The sequence below is a fragment of the Trichogramma pretiosum genome, unplaced genomic scaffold (assembly GCF_000599845.2).
Source record: "Trichogramma pretiosum strain Unisexual culture from Peru unplaced genomic scaffold, Tpre_2.0 scaffold11, whole genome shotgun sequence".
Classification (NCBI taxonomy): Eukaryota; Metazoa; Arthropoda; class Insecta; order Hymenoptera; family Trichogrammatidae; genus Trichogramma; species Trichogramma pretiosum.
This window is the reverse complement of record NW_019641702.1, coordinates 2,309,479-2,330,605: the sequence shown is the minus strand read 5'-3', so window position 1 is coordinate 2,330,605 and position 21,127 is coordinate 2,309,479. Positions and strand designations below refer to the sequence as shown.

The following is a 21,127-nucleotide window of genomic DNA, read 5'->3' as shown; positions in this document are numbered from 1 at the left end:
TACTTTTTCTGGCGCTCGCGAGCAGTTTGTATTCGTATACACGGTGCAGAAACAGCAGACTGTGGCCTGTGCACAGCACCGCTGCTGCCGCTAGCTGTATACGGCTCTCAAAGTGGCGAGGAAGCGGGGTCTTCATTAAAATTCATGAAACTCGTCTGGAAGTTAGGCCGCACGTATGTGTGCGCACGCGTATTTTGCACAAATATATACGTGCTCGTGTGCGTGCGTGTATAAATGCATAAACACACTCACACTTGGGCGCGTAGGCACAATGTATCCTCGGGAAATGGGCAAGATGCTTTTGCTCCCGAATGCTTTAAAATTCACATAACATGTCTTTTTACCCCGAGCGCGCGCGCAGAGTCGTGTGCAGCAGCAGCCTTTTCCGCGTGGACAGAAGCTTCTTTTGGACATTTCACAGAGCATACATATAGCAAGGAGCGCCTCGTGCGGCGAATGTTTAGCATGCTGCCGCGCCACCGCTATACTGCATCGTCGCACGAGCACACGAGCATTATTTCGTCGCGCCGACGATCTTGCTCGAGCAGGCGCACACAGTTTTGCTCCACGCGCTTACGAATACCTTTTCTGCATACGGGAACACGTCCTCCGGATTAGCGTATGTGCCTCTCCGTTTCGTAGCACAATTTGCCACTCGTATCCTAGCTTCTTTAAATATTCACATTGATAAAAAATAAACGAGCTCGGTTGATCCAAAAATTTACTCGGGTTTTTCGCAGAAAAAAAAAGGACGATAATCTAGATTTTTCATGTCTATCCTCTCGTTTTTTTCTCAATCAAAGTTTAGCAGTATCCCTTTAACCGGTCACGCACACGGGCTATTAGCGAAGAAAAAAGAAGTCGTGTGCGAGCTTGCGAGTTAGTTAAATTTACGAACGTAGCGGCGGCATAATTTCTCAAGGACTACCAGTTTTGACAGCGGACTTCTGCTGCGAGCTCTTTATCTTGGCACAATCTGATTTCTCTTTAGCCCGGGCTGTACAGACTCTCGGCAAGTTAGGACGAACATAGGACGCCGCGAGCCGATGCCGAGCCACGATGCCGGCCGCTGATCGTTCACCGCGAGATTTACAATTCTCCCGGGCTGCCGTCATTTTGCTTAATATGGAAAGCAGTGGCTGGCGAGCAGAATTACAACTCGCTCCTTTTGATTACTTGCAATTTTTCAATCTTTTTACATAATTCAAATTCGTCGAATTTCGTCAAATTGATGCGACATCAATAAATCAACGAATATTATATCTTTATCTGAAACACGTATTTCGCTCACTCCGTTGAGAGGATGTAGACTCGCAGTAATATAGACTTGAATTTATCTAGCAAAAGCGTGTCGCGCTGGATTAGATTAGCTCTCATTCTTTCTCCTCTTCCGTTTTACTTCGGTCTCTAAAGTGGATAGCAGCAGCTTTTCACGCGCGCATACACACGCGAATTTGCGCCCGTACGAGTTTCTATTTCTATACACGACAATTTGATTTCGATAGCTGGTAGCTGTGTGACGCTGGCTGATGCATTTATTCCGCAGCCACAAATGCAAACACAGCTCACACCTACGCGATTCGAGACAAAATCCTGTCGCAGCTCTTCGCGTGAGGTGACAAGGCGAAACTCGAGTGCATTGCCAGTGTGTGTTGCCAATGATATATAAATCACCTCCACTTGTGCGAGCGCATTTATTCGCGACTATATACTCGTTTCTTTTTTGCGGGAATGTACACGTGGAGAGTTGAGTGCGTATAACATCGTGCATTAGCACCTATATGCTTCGTACGACCACCGAAAGATTTTGATAATTCTTTATCGGGTGTACATTTGTGCGCGCCACGTCAACTTTCACAATGCACATTTTCAAAGTGTCAATTAAAAATTTCTGTGCGCGAAATCGCGTCGTTGGGATGGCATCGGAATTGTCTCGTTGGTCCGACACGAGAGCTCATGCCTCGGCGATGGATACACGCTACAACCTGCTATTACTCTCGGCCGACGAGCTACGGTATAAAGTCCATTTTTACCATCATCGCCTTGCCAACTAATTGGTCGCAAGGCACACGGTACAAAAGTATACGTATATCGGAGCGAAGAATCAAGAAAAGTAAAGAGCGAAAAAAGGACGTCGAACGACTCGTCCAACGGTTCGTCGCGCTCGTCCCAACTGCGTACCTATACAGCTGCTGCATCGATTATCCGATATAAAAGTACGGTAAAATTGTCAAAGCGTAATTTGTAAAAGCCGTCCTGTAGCGTCATTCGAAAGCTGCCGCTGCTCATTACAAATCCAACGTCGACTCGGTGTTATTTTTTTCCTCTCTCCTCTCCCGAGTATCAGCGTTGAGTTTATAAGCGAGCGCAGCAGCAGCAGCACACAAGTGATTTGTATTGCGAGAAAATAGCTAGCATTTCAAAACCGATCGATGAAAAAAACAACTGTTGTATCGCGCGTCCGAATAGCGCCGCGACATAATTTCGTTCGGCGCACGCGTCTACGCGACTAATTGATAATTTATTGAGTATCGACTGAGCATGCACGCGCTCGCTGCTGTGTATTAGCGCCTGCAGGTGTCGTTATAAAATATTTTGCAGCACTTATTAGAAAGATTAATGATCGCTCGTGCGCCGAGCAAGACGAGAGAGAGAGAGAGAGAGAGCGAGAGAGACTCGACTGCAGATATGCTCGGCTGCTGCTGCTGCCGTTTCATTAAACTTTGCCGTTTTATTTGAGCGAAATAGACTTATTTTGACGGTCTGTGCGGGTCAATATTAAACGTCATTAGAACCAACAGGTCAGAGCAATTATTTTGCTTCGCGTCAGACGATTATCAAAAATGTATTCAATGGTTAGATTGGAAATAGCTGCGAATAATTTGAAAGTATTATCTTCTTAGGCATCTCATAAGTCAAGTCATACATCACTCGGCATCGTCAAGAATGAAAAACAGGCTTTTTCCACCTTGGTCAATCCAATTTATCGCGTATTCCGATCTTATTTATGTGTGAGTGTGTGTGTCTGTACGCACACAGCCACACAAGCTCTACTCGCTCTGCACAAATAAATAACTTGCCGCTGGTACGCGCGCGCGCATATAATATAAGTATGTGTGTCGCTTAGCACTGCAAATGCAAATAGAAACGAAATAAAACACGATAGATCGGCGAGTTCGAAATTCGCTTGCTATGTAAATCAGCGTGTGTTATATACGCGTTAGCGAACGGGCGACGCGACTATGTGTGCCAAGGATCGAAGGTCACATCGCTGCAGGTTGCAGAAATACACCTTGCCCGCAGCTATTGTAACCTGCATGCGCCTCGCCGAGAGACGGCTCCGACTCTCGAGCCGTGGAGTGCGTTGCGCCGAGCGTCTGCTATCTACGAAGATAACTGCGCTTAAGTACGTATTATGCATCGTGTATAGCGTTGCACGATGACGATGCAGCTAATACGCGCGCGCGCATCTGACGTTACACGTATACACAAGAAAACTGTATTAATGAGCGCGCACAATTAAATCGGGACCAATCATCGCAGGCGAGCTTATAGCTCAGGGTGATATGCAAAGTATTAATGTCGCTGAAAGTTTCCTTCGCACACGTGGATTTTCCAAATAACATTTTTCAATGAAGAGCGAAAAAAACTGTACTATGAAAATCTCAAAATAGCGCTTCGACTTATAAAAGTATTTTAACTGGTGCTACTTGTGGAATTACAGGTAAATGTACTTGCCATCTAGCGATGAAAGCTGACTCATTCTGCACTGTTCAATTACTCATCAGTACTGATAAATTAATTTTCGTATCTTATCGGGTTATTTCAATTTTAATATTTGATTATTTACATTATAAATCTGCATTAAATTTGAAGTTTTTCGAGTAATGTATAATTATCAATTAATTAATTATTAATTAAAATATATGTACATGAAATCGATTTCGATATCAGTATGGTCCATGGGAAAATGGGGGATTTTTCAAGTGTTCCATAGCCCGCAAGCTCAAAGTAATGATGTTACGCCGTTTACCTTAGGAGTCAACACGACTCATAGTAGAATAAGGATTACGGTTAATAAAAAAGCCTAATGCATCGACGATGACTTTGTACATATTATGTACATTTTATTCTGCGCTTTACCGAGAAATAATTATAACACGCAACTGCCGGTGCGGTCTCTAATAGATATTGAATCGCTTCAATGCAGGCGTTGTTGTTGCGCGATTACAACTTGGCCAAGGTGTGTGACGATCAGACATCGTCACTCGGCGTCGACGCAACGATCATACACGCGATCAACGCACTTCTATTACATATATCACGTTGAGGCGCTCGCGAGCAATTAATAATGTTCTCGCAAAATCACTGATAATTCAATCGGCCTGTCAAGATAAACCAATGGCGAGCTCTCGCTCTTTCTGCGTTTGCCGTAAATATGCTCGCGAATCACTCTCTCGTCGCACCGAGGCACTTGATGCACTTTTTGATGTTTACCGCCTCCCACTCATTCTCGCCTCTCTTTTTTCATAAAGTCTCAACGAACCGTAAATCGCGTGCTTTAACCCCGAGCTGTTGCTGCTACTTTGAATTTTCAAAGATACTCGTGCCGTATTTGTCTTGTAGTGTGTCTTGATCGCGTTAAGGCTGCATGATTGATTCGGATGATAGTAAACAAATTTTTCTAACGTACTAGGTAGTCAATGATCGCAATCTGATTGAACTGAAAAGCCATCTCGAAGCTGGCCCGGACATCATTTTTTTTCGCGCGTATACTGTGAAGAAGTTAAAACAGCAGTCTACAGCATGCATTATAATGTACAAGTCCGGGCCACGCGTCGGGCGTAAAAGAGATACTTACCGGTAGTATAGTCATTATATATGTATGGAGCGAGGGAAGCAGCCTGGCCATGATCGCTACGTGCACAGCTACTAAACAATATTTTTGCTCCTTCGCATTTATATGGTGAATACGTTCGGTGGTCTGGTGCGAAGGCTGCACGCGCTGACCCTATACCCAATGCAGGACACTCCCCGTGCGTTCGCTTGATTATATAGAATTATCGGCATTTTAATAACTTATTATTTTGAGGCCCGTTTCTCCGCTGTTATAACAAATATTAAGTACTTCGTTTTTGGGCCGATGTGTATCGTATACTCGTGCGACTTATCTGCGTTCATGTAGAGCTACTGTAACACACTAACTATCTCGATTTTTAAAGCTGAATTTCAACAAGATCAAAGGATTTTTGGATATAGAACGTGATTTCATCAATGTGTTTTTCGTATTCGACGAGTAAAAATACTTGGCGCTCGCTATTTGTAAAATGCTTTTGTTCCGGAGGAAAGAGTTACTAATGCCACTGGCTAGCAGCAATAAAAAGTGCGTCCACGTTATTGCTGTTGGCGCTGCTGTAACACGAGGGTTTCAGCTAGATTCAGTCGGAGAGAAGAGAGAGAGCAAAAAATATGCATTTAACTAAAGTCCAGAGCGAGCGAGAGGAAAGCTAAGCGGGAAAATTCGAGAGGAATTGAAGTAACGATCGCATAAAGAAAAAGCTAGCTAGCTAGCTGTGCGCGGAGAGTGGCGGCAAGTGGCGGCGCGCAAACTTGGGAAAAAACGAACGAATATCTTATATATACAAAGGGGGAGAAATTCGTCCGTAAATTCCGCGACGCAATTAAAGACCATCGATTTGTCGTAAGCTGGGTAATTGCTCGAGTTACTACGCGCTTAGAATATAAGCGTACGCAGGGCAGCAGCGGCGGCAGCAGGCGGCGGCGAGCGAGCGAGGCAACTTCTATGGTTTTAAGCCACTACCGGCGTCGCGGCACAGCTTGTTCGTCTATAGCTATATATACGCGCCGCGCGTACATACACATATACATAAGCTTTGCCGAGCGCGAACTTTTACACCCGCGAGCGAACGAGACAACTGAACTTTGTCGGATATTAAAAAGTGTCAGACTGGTAGCGCTTATATACTGGCCATAATCGTTATTTATGGATCTTTTTTAATTTAAAAACTTACTTGTTCAATTCCATGAATGTGCGTGTACACCGGCAAAAAATGTATGCTACTGCTCTATATTTGCTTTTATATTTGCGTGTTTCTCATTAAACATTTTACGATCGGCCGATACACCGCTCGATGCGTAATTATATATTTTTGCAAACATATCTTCAGTTGGAAGTGCAAAACGATTGCGTAATTCTTGAGCATCTTTGTTAAACACTTAGACGTCATCAGTAGCAGGTTCCGAGCAGCGTGGGGTAGCACACACACTTACGCACACGTTCATATACGTAGAAACGCGCACGTATAAGCTACATCCATAGATAACAGAATATTTACATATTATCGCCGACACCAGATTCCCTTCTGCGCGTTCGCGCAAATCCCAGCTGCGATGAGAGGGAGAGAATCGTAGGCGTTTTACTAAAACGGCAAAGCCGCTTTGGCGCGCGTGAAAAAACGCAACGAACTTACAATTTTCGATTAGATTTATCGTTGTTTTTTTCTTCATCCTGTTTTTTTTTTCTATCTATCTGTCAAACCTGAAAGAATAATGTTTTCCCATAAACTAATTGCTCTCCCTCTCTCCCGCTGCATTCGCGGAACGTGATGAAATTTATAATTTCATTATATTAATCGTGTTAGCTTACTTATAGTTACACATTGTCGGTGCACTTTCGATGAAAAAAAAACAGAGTGTAGTTCTGTATTGCGCTCGTGCTCCGCGCCGCTCAGAGAAGAAACTATGTAATGATTTACGACTGCGACCGGCAGCACTAGTGTAAAATCCGATAAAATAATTCTCACTCAACGTTTGTTTTTGCATCTGTAATAAATATAGTTCACGCTTCAGAAAGCTTCGTAGCTATATATGTAGGGTGAAGAGATATTTCGCACTGATTACGATATCAAATTTATGAAAAGAAAAAAAATTGTATGTATGTAGGTGTACACAAATATATACACGCACACACGTACACGCATACATCCGAGCCAAGCAACCCATGCACGCGAGTTTTTTTTTCGTCGTCAACGTGCGCGCACGCGTCGCTCTATGTGTCATGAAAAATAAATAATTGTTACACATAGGTACATTAAAATGACTGCTTACAAGCACGAGCGTAAAACGTTTGTAACATTTTTTTTTATTGTTTCATTAATTTTACAACAAATTAGCTCGACGCGTATATGAATATGTATGCGTAGCTTCGAGCTTCGGAATTTTTTTTCCTTTTCGTTCACCGAAGTGCAGTAATGCTTCAGTTGCGTTTTGTATACGTGTTTGTGCACGTACGTTTGTATGTACGCTAGTGGATCAGTTTCTCAAACTATTTATTCCCACATCCTCTTTAGGCCTGACAGTGACTCTAAACACTCTGACATTCTGCAGCTCGAATAAATTCACAAGAGATTATTTTGGCCAATTACGTCGAGTTACTCGCAAACGTCCTAATAGAATCTAAGCGAGCTGAAACTTGGGCCACAGTATACGCAGGCTATACTCGTGTTGTGTGTAATATATGCGCGCAATACAGACTGATGCGCATGCATATGCGGAGTCAGTGACATTTTTTTCATTCAATCATTGGCCTCGTTTCCCTATACCTTTTTGCCAATTTATATAACTGACGACGACGATGATCCGTCGTTATTGAGACTACTGGCTGCTCGCCGGCTGTCAAGCTGCTCTCGTAACAGGCTCAATTGCTTCTTCTACGCGCGAGCGCGAAATAACCGACCAAGAAACACTGCAGAAAGTCGTGCGAATAAACGAGCAATTATAATATCTTGTACTTTAAAGGACAGAGAGAGAGGGAGAGGGAGGGAGCGAGAATAAAAAAAAAAGAAGATTACAAAGGCCGAGGTCGTGTACGCAACGATGATGCTCAAAACTATCCGAGAAAATAAATGACTCATTCTGCAGCTCGAGCGTATTTTTATGTACCCGTGTCTTAACCGATTAAAAATACAGCGCCTCACCTCGTGATCTCGTGACTTTTTTGATGATTCATAAAATCGTAGGTAAATTTATAAGAAATATAGCTGATTCTGATGCTATGTTGATGTTGGTGACATACAGATAAGTTGGTGTTGAAATGAAAAATTACTCTTATGATAAATTGATCGTTTGTATGTGTACTAGTTCGTTGAGTGCTCATTTTGTTTTTTTTTAACTCAGTATTTATTTTCTTTAATCAAAACGAATAAAAAATCACTTTTTGAAAAATGAATCAAGTAATAACAGTTTGAGGTTGTCCTTAATGCCTCAAATAAATATAATTTCGTTATATTAATTTCAAGGATAAGACCAATTTGTACACGCTATTGGACGTGCAATAATCAGCGCATAATAATAAATAGGTTCACTTCGTGTATAAAGGTATATCTATACGTACGTGCAAATTCAAGTGAGCTAAAAAAATGCTAAGCTTGCGTGACGTAGAATAATCATTTCTCTTTAAAAGATACCGAAATCTTTTCATATTCATAAACAGTAGTAATCAAGTACTAGTTGTAATTGAATTCAGTAGCAATAATAACCACAACAATTTTTTTTAGAAATTGCTAAAATTAAAAAAAAGCCCTTGCATTTCTTTTATCGAAACAAAAGCAGCAACAAATCATTTTTCTGGCCAAAGCTTAGCAATAAACAGACATACCCGAGAAAGCTGGCCGTATATAAAGCATGAGTCGGTCATTTTAGCCGGTAGTCTTGAAAATAAGAGGGTAATTTTAGGGCGCGGTCGATCGACTTTTACAAAGCTCGACACGCGTCACGTACGTATAAGGAGCTTTCACGATCGTCTGTATGGGGTATTGTTCAATACTGCGCACTTCCTTCAAAAGCCAAGACCGCATAAATCCTGAAACCGGTGACTCGGCGCGCAGCCTGTCCCCGCTTACTCGGATATTACGTAATAATACGGCTATCTCTATCCGCAGATATGGAATTGAGTCGGTAAGGGAATTTTGCAAAGTTGAACGGTGCTCGCAGGCCAGTAGTTTGCGTTTCTCGCTTAAATTTTCATCTATTACTATTATACATATGTTATATAGTTGCATATGTATGTTATAGTACGATTCCGTGAACAGTCGCGGAGCGCGTGATTTTATCGATGCTCGGGCATCGACGTACAGCAGCGAGTATTAACACCCGCATTAAGCCAAAGGCCGTCTTGGAATTGACAGCGCAGGTCAGGCGCGCGTCAATCAATATATCAAGGAACGACGCGCCGGTCGTCCCATAGTGCATACGTGTATAAACGTATATAGGAGAGCGGCAAGCGCGTCATATGTAATTACTCCTTATTCACCACCATATACGTACGTTCTTATTTCTCGCTAGCCCTCGAGCAAGAGAAGCGGCTAGAGAAGCAGTTCTTTTTTTTTCGTGCGATACCAACACAAAAGGCTAATGCACGATAATCCGCATATAGGCGATGTGTAATCAGAACAGCTGCAACGCAAGCGACGACGAAGCCGCACACGGTATCCTAACACCTGAGGGTAGCTGCGGCTTCCTCGCAGAGCGCGTATAGATCGTCGCTCCCGAATGGTCGGTAATGCAGGGATTATAGCCATAGCGAGCAGAGGCAGCCAGAGCGAGCGCAGAGTCGAACGTTGGCGGCAGCGACGGTGGGGGTTGTCAGGCTGAGGCCGAGGGGCGCTCTCTGTGCTTCGCATGGGTGGCTGCGCCTCATCGTCTGGAAAATGGCTTACTGCTTACACTTACTCTTGTAAGGCTCGAGCCGCTCGTCGAATATAACCCGCACCGCTCGCGCAGTCGATCGTAATACGCTCTGCATATACATGTGCGGGAGGATCGGGGACTGTGGCGCGCGACGACGACGCACCCTTTGCATATGCGCGCGAGTATGTATCTCGCTTATATATGCGACGACGTACCGTACGTATACAGCGAGACAACGAAACAACGAGCTACTTTCTCGTCTTCCCTATACTAGTCGTCTTAAGCGTGTACTCGCGTAAGGGAGAAAAAACACAGACAAAACAGGCACTTTACCGGCATTCTTTCTTGTTTTTACACTTATCCTACGCACCAGCTGATCACACGCAAGACTTGTTCGTTGCCTCGTTTTTGCACGCGGGCATTGAGTTCATGAAAGATGATGAGATTTTTGGCGAGCTTGCGCGGAACTCTTATCGATGCGCTCGTCTGACAATTCAATTCGTTACTACTGCTCATACTAGACTACGAGCATGGCTGCTGCTGCTGCTGTTGCTTTCTTAATGCATCTTGGCTCTCTATCAAGCTAGGCCACGTATACGAGTACACAAGGCGTCCACAAATGCTGCGCCAGTATATTACGGTCGTTCTCGTCCGTCTCTATGCATCAGCAGCCGCAGCAGAACAGCTCGGAGGGGTACTCACTACGGCGACGCGAAGGAAATGGCTCGACGCGAGCGACAATGTCCACGCCGCACGCTCGTAGCGGCCATTAGTCTAATTTAAACGAGCGCGTTATTTGGCCATCGACAGAAAAGGACTACGGGGCCGCCGCGTGTTGCTGCTCCGCTACGGCATTGTCGGGCAATTAGCGAAGACGTAATCCGTGTAGCGCTGCTGCTTGTTAACGCGCTCTACTGCGACGTACTCTCGGACGTTCGACACCTATTTTCGAGCCCATAGCACTTGGAAAAATTACGTTTTCATATCGCAAAATTCTACGAGTTGTCGCGGTGTACGTATACGAGCCAGTCCAAGTTAGAAACCGATCTGGTGAGTGTTGCTCTCTATATCGATACAGCTTGCAGACCGCATATAGACTATCAATCATGTAAGGCGCGAAGTATAGCATGCACTCGATTCAAACGACAGATACTCTTTTTTTACAGCTTTTTTTTTATCTAACAACTAGTATTGAAAGCTAGACACAACAAACGCAATCTTACAGTGCGAGTGTACATGACAGCCACGCCTCGCATCAACGAGACAAAAAAGCTCCGATATTCGATGAGACAGAAAAAAGAGAAAGACAGAGAGAGAGCTGAATCTAGATAATATGTAGTGCCCGAGGCGTGGGCGATAAAATCAAAACAGTTGATAATTTTACGATGGAAATCCAAGCGGCTTTTATGTATTTGCAAAACAGTAGACAGTCAGCGGAGGTTTAGTCCTTCCATAGTTATATCTCTTCGAGATCTCTGGGGACCTGACCTGCAGGCACCCTTGCCAGCTCTTTTTCGAGGGTTGCCGACGAATACTTACGCTCTTGCGGTACGCACGCCACTTTTCCAATGACCTCTTACGCGCGTACTAAACAGATTTTAATAAGTGTTGGGATGCTCAAGCAACGCTATGCGACTTGTTTCACGAACCAACCACCTTACTTGGTTGTGCTCACCTCGAAAGCTTCAATATCCTGAATATACTTAGTTATATTGAGTCTGTTGCATTTCTGATTTATTTATAATAACAACATTTGTCGTAATTTAATTAATACACACTAATAAATAAACTTGAATTTCTTTTTGTTTTAGGTAAGTCATGTCCGGGATTCAGAGAACCTAATTTTGCTAATGAAAGTTATAGGGCCAATGGAGGTAATTTTTTTTTGCTTTATGCATTTTTTATGCGCTTTGTGGATGGAATTTTATCACTATTTAATTTTAAAAATGTATTCTTTCTATCTGCTTTGTTAATATTTATTTTTATTTTTTATTTCTTGTGGTGAACTATTTAGATGTAGAAAAGAATTCTGCGGAGAAAAGAAGGCTTAGTTCAGGTGAATTTTCTTTCACTGCTTAATTTATCATGTATTCTTTCTATCTGCTTTGGTAATATTTATTTTTATTTTTTATTTTTTGTGGTGAACTATTTAGATATAAAAAAGTATATTGCGGCGAGAAGAAGGCTTAGTTCAGGTGAATTTTCTTTTACTGCTTAATTTATCATGTATACTTTCATGCTTTCTACTTCTCTTTTTTTTCTTTCAGTAAAATCTGATGGTTCAGAAGATGTTTTTTTTGATGGTAAACATTTTTGGTTACATTTTTTTTCAATTCAGTGGTAGTTTTGGAGAAAATAGCTAGCATGATCATTTTTGCTGCTTTATATATTTTATGTAACTTTAACGCTTTTTTTCTTAATTTTACGTAACAGCTCATGTCATTTTTTATTGCTGCTTTATTTATCTTCATGCTCTCTTTTTTCTCTTTTTGTTATAGCATTTAATGGTTGCGGAAAAAGTATTTTAAGATTATTTAATATTTTAAAATTATTTTTTTTCTGTCACAATTTTTGGTTCTAATTTTTTTTCTTTTTTTTTATAGAGCGTAATGGTAGTTTTGGAGGCAGTTGTACCGACGGTAATTTTTTTTAATTTTTATTTATTTTATTGACTATATAACAAAATGTATTTATATGCCTTTCGATTTATATATAACTTCTTCAAATGAAAATATTGTTTTACGTATCGCCAGTGTCTCTGAATTTCATAAAAATTTATTGCCTTCATATGTTTTTCGGTGTCTTAAAAATAATTATTTTGTAATGATAAGAAAAATAAATATTCCGTGGAGTTTAAATGGTATTTTTGTCATAACTTCTTCAGACCAATTAGAGGGGGTGGGGGGAGAGAAAATAGTATTCATTCATTAGATTCAAACGAGATCATAAACTCAATTTATTAGTTTATTCGAAGGGAATTTGGGAAGTATAATATTGCCATAATTATGATAAAACAACGTATTACAAAGTACACATATAAACTGAATTATCGACAAAAATACCTAAGCTATGAATTTGCGAATGATCATTATATCAAATGATTCCCCGGAAGACATCATTCTAAGGAGTGCATATTTGATGATTTCGAAGTACCTCGCGCAACTTAAAATATCCTGAAATTACCTATGGAATTTAATTAATTCATCGAGAAGCAAGCGCAACGTCAAATCATCATTATTTACATCATCCTTTGACTCAGATAACATATCTCAATCTCATTGCATGACTGTAATTAATCAAATGGAGGGCTCGAGAGGCGTTGTTCGTCAGTATCTCGTAGTATTTTTCGCCATTGTCTATGTTTCTGGCTAACGGAAGCGAGAAGTCATGCACATGCGCTCTTATGAGCGAAGTGATGCTTGCGTAGTGTGTACATTATTCATTTCAATCTACAGTGAATAAGGTTAATCTTATAAGCTAGACCATCCCATGCTCAGCAAATGTAGAAACTCAACGTCTTCATCTTTAAAAGTTGTCTAACGAATGAAAGTTCCCAAGTCATAGAGCGTCAAAGTACATGATCACCGTTAACCAATTAAATGACGAATTTTCCGATCGAATCGTAACATACGAAAGGCATGAAAAAAATTATTTATCACTCCTTGAAGAGTGTTCAAGATCGCATTGTCGACGGGCAAACGAAATGGTGGCAGGTAGGATGATATAGAAAACTAAAATTCGCGAAGTTGACGTGTTATACGTCGTGATGGCGCTGTTGTTCGCTTGCGTCAAAGAGACCGGGAGAGACAGAGCAACCCGGCTGGCTGTTGGATATCGATTCCTCCCTAGCCAGGTCTGTAGCAACCCTCTCCTCCATACTTTATACATACACGCACACCGTGTGTATGTATACATAGATATATATATAGCTACAGCAGTAGGAGCAGCAGCAGTAGCAGCAGCAACTACGGTAGAAACGCCCCCCGCCGCCGCTGCTACTACTGCTACTACTGCTGCTGCTGCTGCTGCTGCTGTTTCCGGCTATGCAAACTCTCGCTTTCTCAGTAGTTATCCTCGGAGCTTGCAAGTCCAACTTTGCCGCAGATATGAATTAACGGAGTTATACGGAGCTTTGTTGCTGTTGCTGTTCAACTTCTCTCGATTCGTTTACGTGTAGTCCTGTATAGGCGCATAGACTTCTCCGGCTTGATCGGCGCCGCCGCTTCCACAGGATACGTCAATAAGTTCGATGCATCGGTTAGACGATTCCTCCTTCTCTACAATCGCCATCGATTATTATAAATATTTTTTTCTTCTCTCGCTCGATAGCTGCACTCGTAATGACTGCTTATATATCGTAATGAGACTCTATATAGCTCGCACTTATATCGAATTGATTTGGTTTACATATATGTGGCTGCATTGCATATACATGATGACGATCGAAAACAACGCACTCGAGGGCTGATTATTTTCTACACGCATACAGAGCCGTAGATATATGTGTGTGCGTTGTGTATGTAGCCGTGCGTGTTGAAAGTAAAGTAGCGACCGTTTATGTAAGATTGTCGTCGTTCTGATCGAGGGAGTGCGGCATTACCTAGCCACTTAATGCGACTCTACATACGTACGCTCGTAATGTATTTGCCTTATGTAGTCGCATCTATCTCCCACGTATGCGTTGATAATTCATGCGTTGATCTGAATTACGCGCATGAAAAGACGCACAATGAGGTTTCGATTTATGCATATCTATTGCGCCGGCTTGAGTGTACATAGATAATAATAATAAAAGCCCTTGGCCAATTATGTGCCTATGTGCTTATGTGATGTCGTGTACATGCAGTGATGTCTTTAACTGTTCGGTTATTATCGTTATTCCGTAGAAACGAAAAAACCATCGATTTCGATTCTTTATTTTATGTATATACGAATTTTCATTACGAGTTGTTTGTTATTGAATTCTACAACATCACATTGACGTTTATTTTTGAGATCAATTATTGAAACTTTCGGAAGCAAGAAAACAAAACTCGAATCGTTTGCGCTGGAATATTAGTTCAATCCAAAGTAGGTAATTAGAGCGCGTGGATGGAGAAGTTTATAATGTTTAATTTGTCTGTCGGATGCGATAGTTGTGTTTTCGTTCCCCCCTCGCGTCTATTCGTACACACATACGCAGACAGAGAGAGAGAGAGAGAGCAATGCAGTGCACCGCTGCTACTCGTGCATTCGTCGGCGCAGATAGAAGAGTTCAGGGTCGTGCGCGTGCAAGGGGCATACAGGTGGTCCATAACATAACAGTCACTGCGTTTTATCCGGTAGTAAACGTGGCATCGCTGGCGGGGAAACTACGGCATCGTCATAGAGTCGTCGCCGTCGCCCGATGTCGACGCCGCTATCAACGGCACGGCTCTATGATTTAATACCGCATACTCGCATTGTGTATCTGTGTATCTACTTCGAGCGTGGATGCATCGCTGAGTATTTCGAGTCGATAACCCAAATGCATCAGTAAGCAGCGAATTTGCATAAATAGCCTGAATGTTTTGCAATCTGTATTTTTTATCATTTTCGTACTTGTAAGTACAATAATTGTAGTGACGCTGAAACATGGCCAAAAGTTATTTTTCATAAACTCATTATATTCTTGCACGATCTTCGCAACGATGATGAGTTTCAAATATCTAACTAGAACCCACCCTCCGTTTGAACGTATGCTTGTTGACTTTTCACATTAACTGCACACAATAACGCCAACACTCACGCATGAGATTCTATTCGTCGTAGATATGCATCAGAGATTATAATGCACGAGTGACTAACTCTGCATTTCTCAGGCTTATAATTCAAAAAAAGATCATTGAAGATATACTTGTGTCGTAAGGCAAATCAGGTTCAAATCTTCTTTTAATTTTTTTTATCATTTCTCCATCTGTATTCAAGTTTCTCTTCGGTCCATTTTAATACAATAATATAAAGACATTGCCGAAGCGATTCAAATTAATCAAAAGACTATGATCAAGCTACCAGAATGCATTCTTCAAGGTATAAAAGGCCCGATTATCGCATACAAATATTCTCGTTCGACTTTTCCAGCTCGCTTACTGAATAGACCCGATGAAGAAACTTTGCATAAAGAACTGATTCTGCAGCATTCAAAGATATCTTCATACAGTCGGCTAGCACGTGTGCGTTCGACTTTTATCATTCTATTTTACCTTACAAGGCTTTGCGAGTGTGATGTGTTATTTATGCTTGAATAGAACCTGTGCTCTTGGCTGATAGCTAAAATAAGCAACTATATTTAAATGCGAGAAAATATATTTTTTATAAATATAGTAACTTCTCGATTACCTTTGTGAATATTATTTTCACATTTTCAAGAAAAATATAAGAAAGCAATTTCAAACTATAAAGTTCATTGTAATGAATTAGTCAATATGCATTCACGTAGCTGCTTTTGCTACTTGCACAATAATGTTCAAGTTAATCGAAACGATTGTACTCGCGAAGGATGAATAAAGAATCAAAGCAGTAGGATACGATTGGGTTGCGAGCTTTTGAGCCGATAGAGCATGCGGAATTGTCTCGAGAACGCACTCAAGTCCATTATTCTTAGTTGCCGAAAGCTTCGGTGGGGCGACCACAGGTGGAGACGGCCGCCTTGCCGGCTACTCAGAGTCATTATTTACGAGTCACTGCAGCGTCACTCGGGACTCGAAGTGTTATAGGTCATCGTGAATAAATCGAGCTTCTATGCTACGTGTGTGTGTGTGTGTGTGTGTGCTTGGTAGTGGAGTAGTACCCGCGTGCGTTTACGGGCGCGCCTGACTTTACGACGCAGCTATATAGGCGCGCGAGAAAGCTAATAGAAGCCGAGAGTACGTCGTAATACGATGTGTGCGGTCGATTTTGATAAAGACCCATAAGGTAGACACTTGCCGATTGCCTGTAACGTAAGACCAGCGAGATGATGCTGCGGGCTTTGACAGTCGGTTTTCGTATCAAGATTTTAACTTGTTGCTCGCGCTGCGACGATTTCCGCTAGATTGTAAATAATACGCGTCGATGCGCTCGAGACGTATACGTATATGGAATTGCGCCCGCGCGTTCGCTTCGTATTCGAGAAAACCTTTAACGTCAAGCTCCATTCTCCATTACATTTGTGACGGGAAAAGTCGCTCGAGCGCAAGTAAGTCTCCGTTTTTATAGATCGAAAGGGAAAAAGGTGCCAGGAGCTAGCTAACACAAAAGCTCGATGTGCGCATGTATGAGTTTGCGTGTGTGAGTTAGATATCGAAAGAAAGTGGCCTCTGGGCGCGCGCACTCGAGGCAACGCGAGAGAGGAGTACATAGAAAGAGGCTGGGAGTACGGAGCTGGCGCGCGCGCGTATAAAAGGTGACGTAGGGCGTCGCGACGTCCGTCAAAGTACAAGCCGGTTGGTTGGCGTCGCGCAGCCTCTCGTCGGATGCTGCGCGCTCATGCCGGCGCGAGCGAGGTGAGGGTCAAGGAGCAATGTACCGCGCGCAGACGCACTGACAGACTCCGCTATACACACTGTGCTGTAGAGCCTCGGCAAGAGCTTCGCAAACGCTACAACCCCTCTCTCTCTCTCTCTCTCTCTCTCTCTCTCTCTCTCTCCCGACGCAGCTCGAGTCCTTTCGCCCGAGAGAGAGAGAGAAAGCGCAACGCCGCCAGCAGCAGCGCTCCACGTTCAAACCAATCGTATTCCCGTTTTCATGCCATCCCTCTCGCAGTCCACAGCTAGCTATCTACCTACCTATATGTCCTGGCTGCTGCTGCTGCCGCTGCTTCCACTGCTTCTTCTATACTCCAAAAAGCTCTTTTTTCTCCTTTTTTACACCCTTTCTCATCGCTGCTACTGGAGAGAAAAAGGTCTCTGCGTATTTCTCTTTCTTTCTCTTTCTCTTTCTCTCTTCTCGTCTGCTGTTTCCCAACGATTTTATCCACTAGCACTATATCGTCGACTCGCTGCTGCTGCTACTCGTTCTACTCTTATTTTTCCAAGCGCAAGCGCTCTCTGCTTCTGCTGCTACTACAGCTCTCTTTCTCTCGCTCTCTCTCTGGATATGGCTTTTTTCCCTTGATCCTCCCGGACTTTGTCGTAATTTTCGCTTTATTAAATTTTTCCTTCTCGCTTTATTTTAGCTCAAAGCTCTGAGTTACTACGAGAAGTTGCCCGCTCGCAACTGCTCCATTTTTCTGCTGTCTACGCGTAGCAAAAAAGAGAAAAGACGAAGTTTTATTTGGACGTTTTCAAACGAAGCGCCTATGACTGCTTTTTATTTTATTGTATTTTTTGCAACTGCTTGCGAGTTCCATACTCGAGCTGCCTTCAAGTACTTTATATGAATTTCATAGCTATGCCATAAAGTTCAAGTGTAAGCTAAATGAATAACTTGTTGAAATTATTGACCGATTGTATTATTAATTATTTGGGTTAAAATCAGTACGTGTTTTATATGTTGAGCAAAAAGCTTGTTTATAATAAATTTACATCATTAATGCATCGCCCATAAATCAATACGCATACATGTATATCAGTTTTTGAATATGCAGGCTCTAACGTCAACTAATGCAGCTTTTATTGATCTTTTACGTAAGTTTGCTTGACTTCTATAAGTTTCCCACGCAAATCACACCAGTACTTAACTATAATGATAAGCCACGTATTTTTATGGCTTTACTCGCGTTACTTTCTCAAATCTTTTATCGAGGAGAAAGAAATATTCTTCTGGAACAGTTTTTCACAAACAACAAAGCAATTTTTGGACTTTCACCTGCGAGAAGTTTCGAGTTTCTCGGTATGTGGAATAAACGCGTGCGTTTAAGAATAAGGAAATTATTTATGTATCTCGTTTGCTCGGCGAGTCCTGAATCTAGCGCAAAAAGGAGAACGCGCGCGAATGTGTGTGCGCAAATGCGTCTACTCGGCACTTGTGTTTTTCTTTGAAAAATTATGCATTCAAGTAAATATAGTCTGCCGGTTAGCAGAGCTTGTTTTTGCCGTTGAACCACGTCGTTTTCGTCATTGTGAGCTCGTCGCCTACGTGCATCTCTCTCTCGTTCTTAACTCGACTCGAGGCAAAAAGACGACGTCCGAACGACTCTCTGCACTCGGGCACGGCGCTTTTGGTAGATATATAGCGCCAGGCCGAGCAAGCGAGCGAGCACCGAGAGCGTATACAATGCAACGTAAGATATAAATAAACAACTCGCTGAATGGGACTCGTAGGAACAGGAAGTGCTCGGAAGAGGTGGAGCAGTGCACTTTATACGTATGATTCTGAATTTTAATGAAAAAAAGTCGCGCTCATGCTGCGAAACTATTTATAAGCTCCATAGGTATTAATACATGAATATCAGTCACACTTTTTTACGCTCCAAAGCTTTCTAAATAATTATTCATACGGCAGCACAAAGCCAAGTAGTTATGTCATTATAATAATATACACGCAGAGAGTCTATTGTCTTCGATCGAATTTCCCTACACTAGCACATGTACGCGTAAGCTCGTACATATACATATAATGCCGCAAATACAGCGACATTGTTTGTACATGACTCAATTGCCGAGTTTGTAATCTACGTGTCCAGCAGTCAATAATAAATAAAATATTTCAAGTGGAAAAAAAAGAACTCGCTGCAGAGTGCCCATGCGCTAATGCAGTTCTCTCGCTGCGCGCGCAGACTCGAATCGCAAGAATTTTATACGCACACGCGTGTGTATACCTTGCTTACATGTCACACCTTCGCGACTAAATATAATAATATTATCGCACAGAAGACATTTGCGTTTTTTCCTCGTCCTCGTTTCCCTGTGCGCGAGCAATGGCACAAGCGTTTACTCGAGCTCGCGCCTACTATATTTACAATGTGTCTGCATGTGCGGCGGTATCGGTTATTTCCATAAGTGCTTTCTGTGCCTACGTAAATCACAAAGTGCGATTTTGTTTTCTTGCACTTCCTCCCGTGTCGTATTATCTGACCGCCGCGAAATGGTTTCGATTGTATTTTTCATGACCATTCTTTGAATGATAGACCTGGCAATAAAAGTAAGTTGACGAGCGGTGCAAGTGCGCGAGGTGCGATTTTTTAATGGACCCAAAGTAGTAAAAATCTTTTTGCGGTTGTTTATTTTACACGTGTTGATAAGTTAGCGATACAATTCTGCACTGGCATAGAATACACTACATTTTTTTATAAAATACGTAGAGCAACTAGTTTAGAATCTCAGCTCAATATTGTCCAATGAAAACGAATGCAGTGTTACATGCAATAATATAACGCTGATAAAATCGATGAAAAGTTCCTTTCGTATGTCAATCTGAGGAAATCGAAGTCGCTCGTTCTCCAGCTCTTTCCGATTCACGGCGAAATAAAGTCCTGGGAAATTGAAGGCTTTTAGGAGGAAAAACGAAAATTTTTTCGACGTGATTTTTCGCAGCACACGGCTCGCCTCTTCCTTTTTTTTCAAACAATGTAAAAGGCTTTTAAAATTGAAAAGCATTTTTCTGCGCATCGTAGCCTTCGCATTTTCGCGGAAATTACATTATATACCTTAGCAGAGCGAGAGAGACCGAGAGCGAGTCGACGTTCTCGTCGAAAAATTCGATGATGTGAAATTTTTTCTGTCTTTAGTTGCCGTGCAGCGGCAGCGGCAGCCAGGCAGTAGCCTGGTTCTTCGGCCAAATGGCTTTTCTATCGAGAGAAGAAGAGAATGGGCCATTTCGTCATTCGTTGTTTCTTATTTTTTTTTTCTCTTTTAGTTTTCAGTTTTTCTTTCTTTTCATAAAAGTCACGATCGGGTAATGTTTTTGCTGTTAGCACGCGAGTTAATAGCCCGATGCAATAAAATTGCTGTTTCTTCAAATTTATTGCCCAATCACCGATAGCTAATTGCAAAAAAAGAGCGCGAGCGAAAAAAGAAAAAAAAACGGAGCTCGGCAATCATCCTCGTATATAAATGTATACACACAGACACACTTTGCACTCACACATTTTAACAACTTTGTTCAATTCCAATTGATCGGCAAGTGGAACATAAAATTATCGTAAACTCGATTTCTCATACTGTTGGCTACTGATATAATATTTTTCACACAGGCGGTGAATTGTAAAACTAGCCATAATTTTTCCAGTCACGCGTTTTCATTTAAATTACAGCTTAGTGCTACATTGAGCTATGCGATCCATCCTTTCGAATTACCTGTTGAATTTTTCGCGCAAAAAAACTCGGATTTTGGTGTAAAAAAAGTACGCAGCTTGAGATCAGCACGCGTTATCGAATTTGTTGCATTCCCTCACGGTTGCGATTTATCCGAGGAGCTATAAAAATGTTCGTATCGACGACGACGAGCGTGCGTGAATTCGCGCGGCGGAGTGCAATTTTTC

The 21,127-nt window shown here is 42.1% G+C and overlaps 1 protein-coding gene across 11 annotated transcripts in view; it reads left to right on the top strand.

Moving 5' to 3' along the window:
• LOC106653886 (homeobox protein homothorax) overlaps positions 1 to 21,127 on the top strand; it is a 318,679-nt gene that overhangs the window by 153,289 nt on the left and 144,263 nt on the right. For 2 of the 11 annotated variants that reach the window (XM_014373517.2, XM_014373516.2), the window contains 5 exons: positions 11,520 to 11,582; positions 11,723 to 11,764; positions 11,862 to 11,903; positions 11,976 to 12,011; positions 12,312 to 12,347. The exons of 4 other annotated variants lie outside the window; for them this stretch is intronic. In XM_014373517.2, the coding sequence (XP_014229003.1) occupies positions 11,520 to 11,582; positions 11,723 to 11,764; positions 11,862 to 11,903; positions 11,976 to 12,011; positions 12,312 to 12,347 (219 nt within the window). The remainder of the gene's footprint in view (positions 1 to 11,519; positions 11,583 to 11,722; positions 11,765 to 11,861; positions 11,904 to 11,975; positions 12,012 to 12,311; positions 12,348 to 21,127) is intronic. 5 more of the 11 variants (XM_014373519.2, XM_014373518.2, XM_023462675.1 and 2 more) reach the window with 4 other exon arrangements.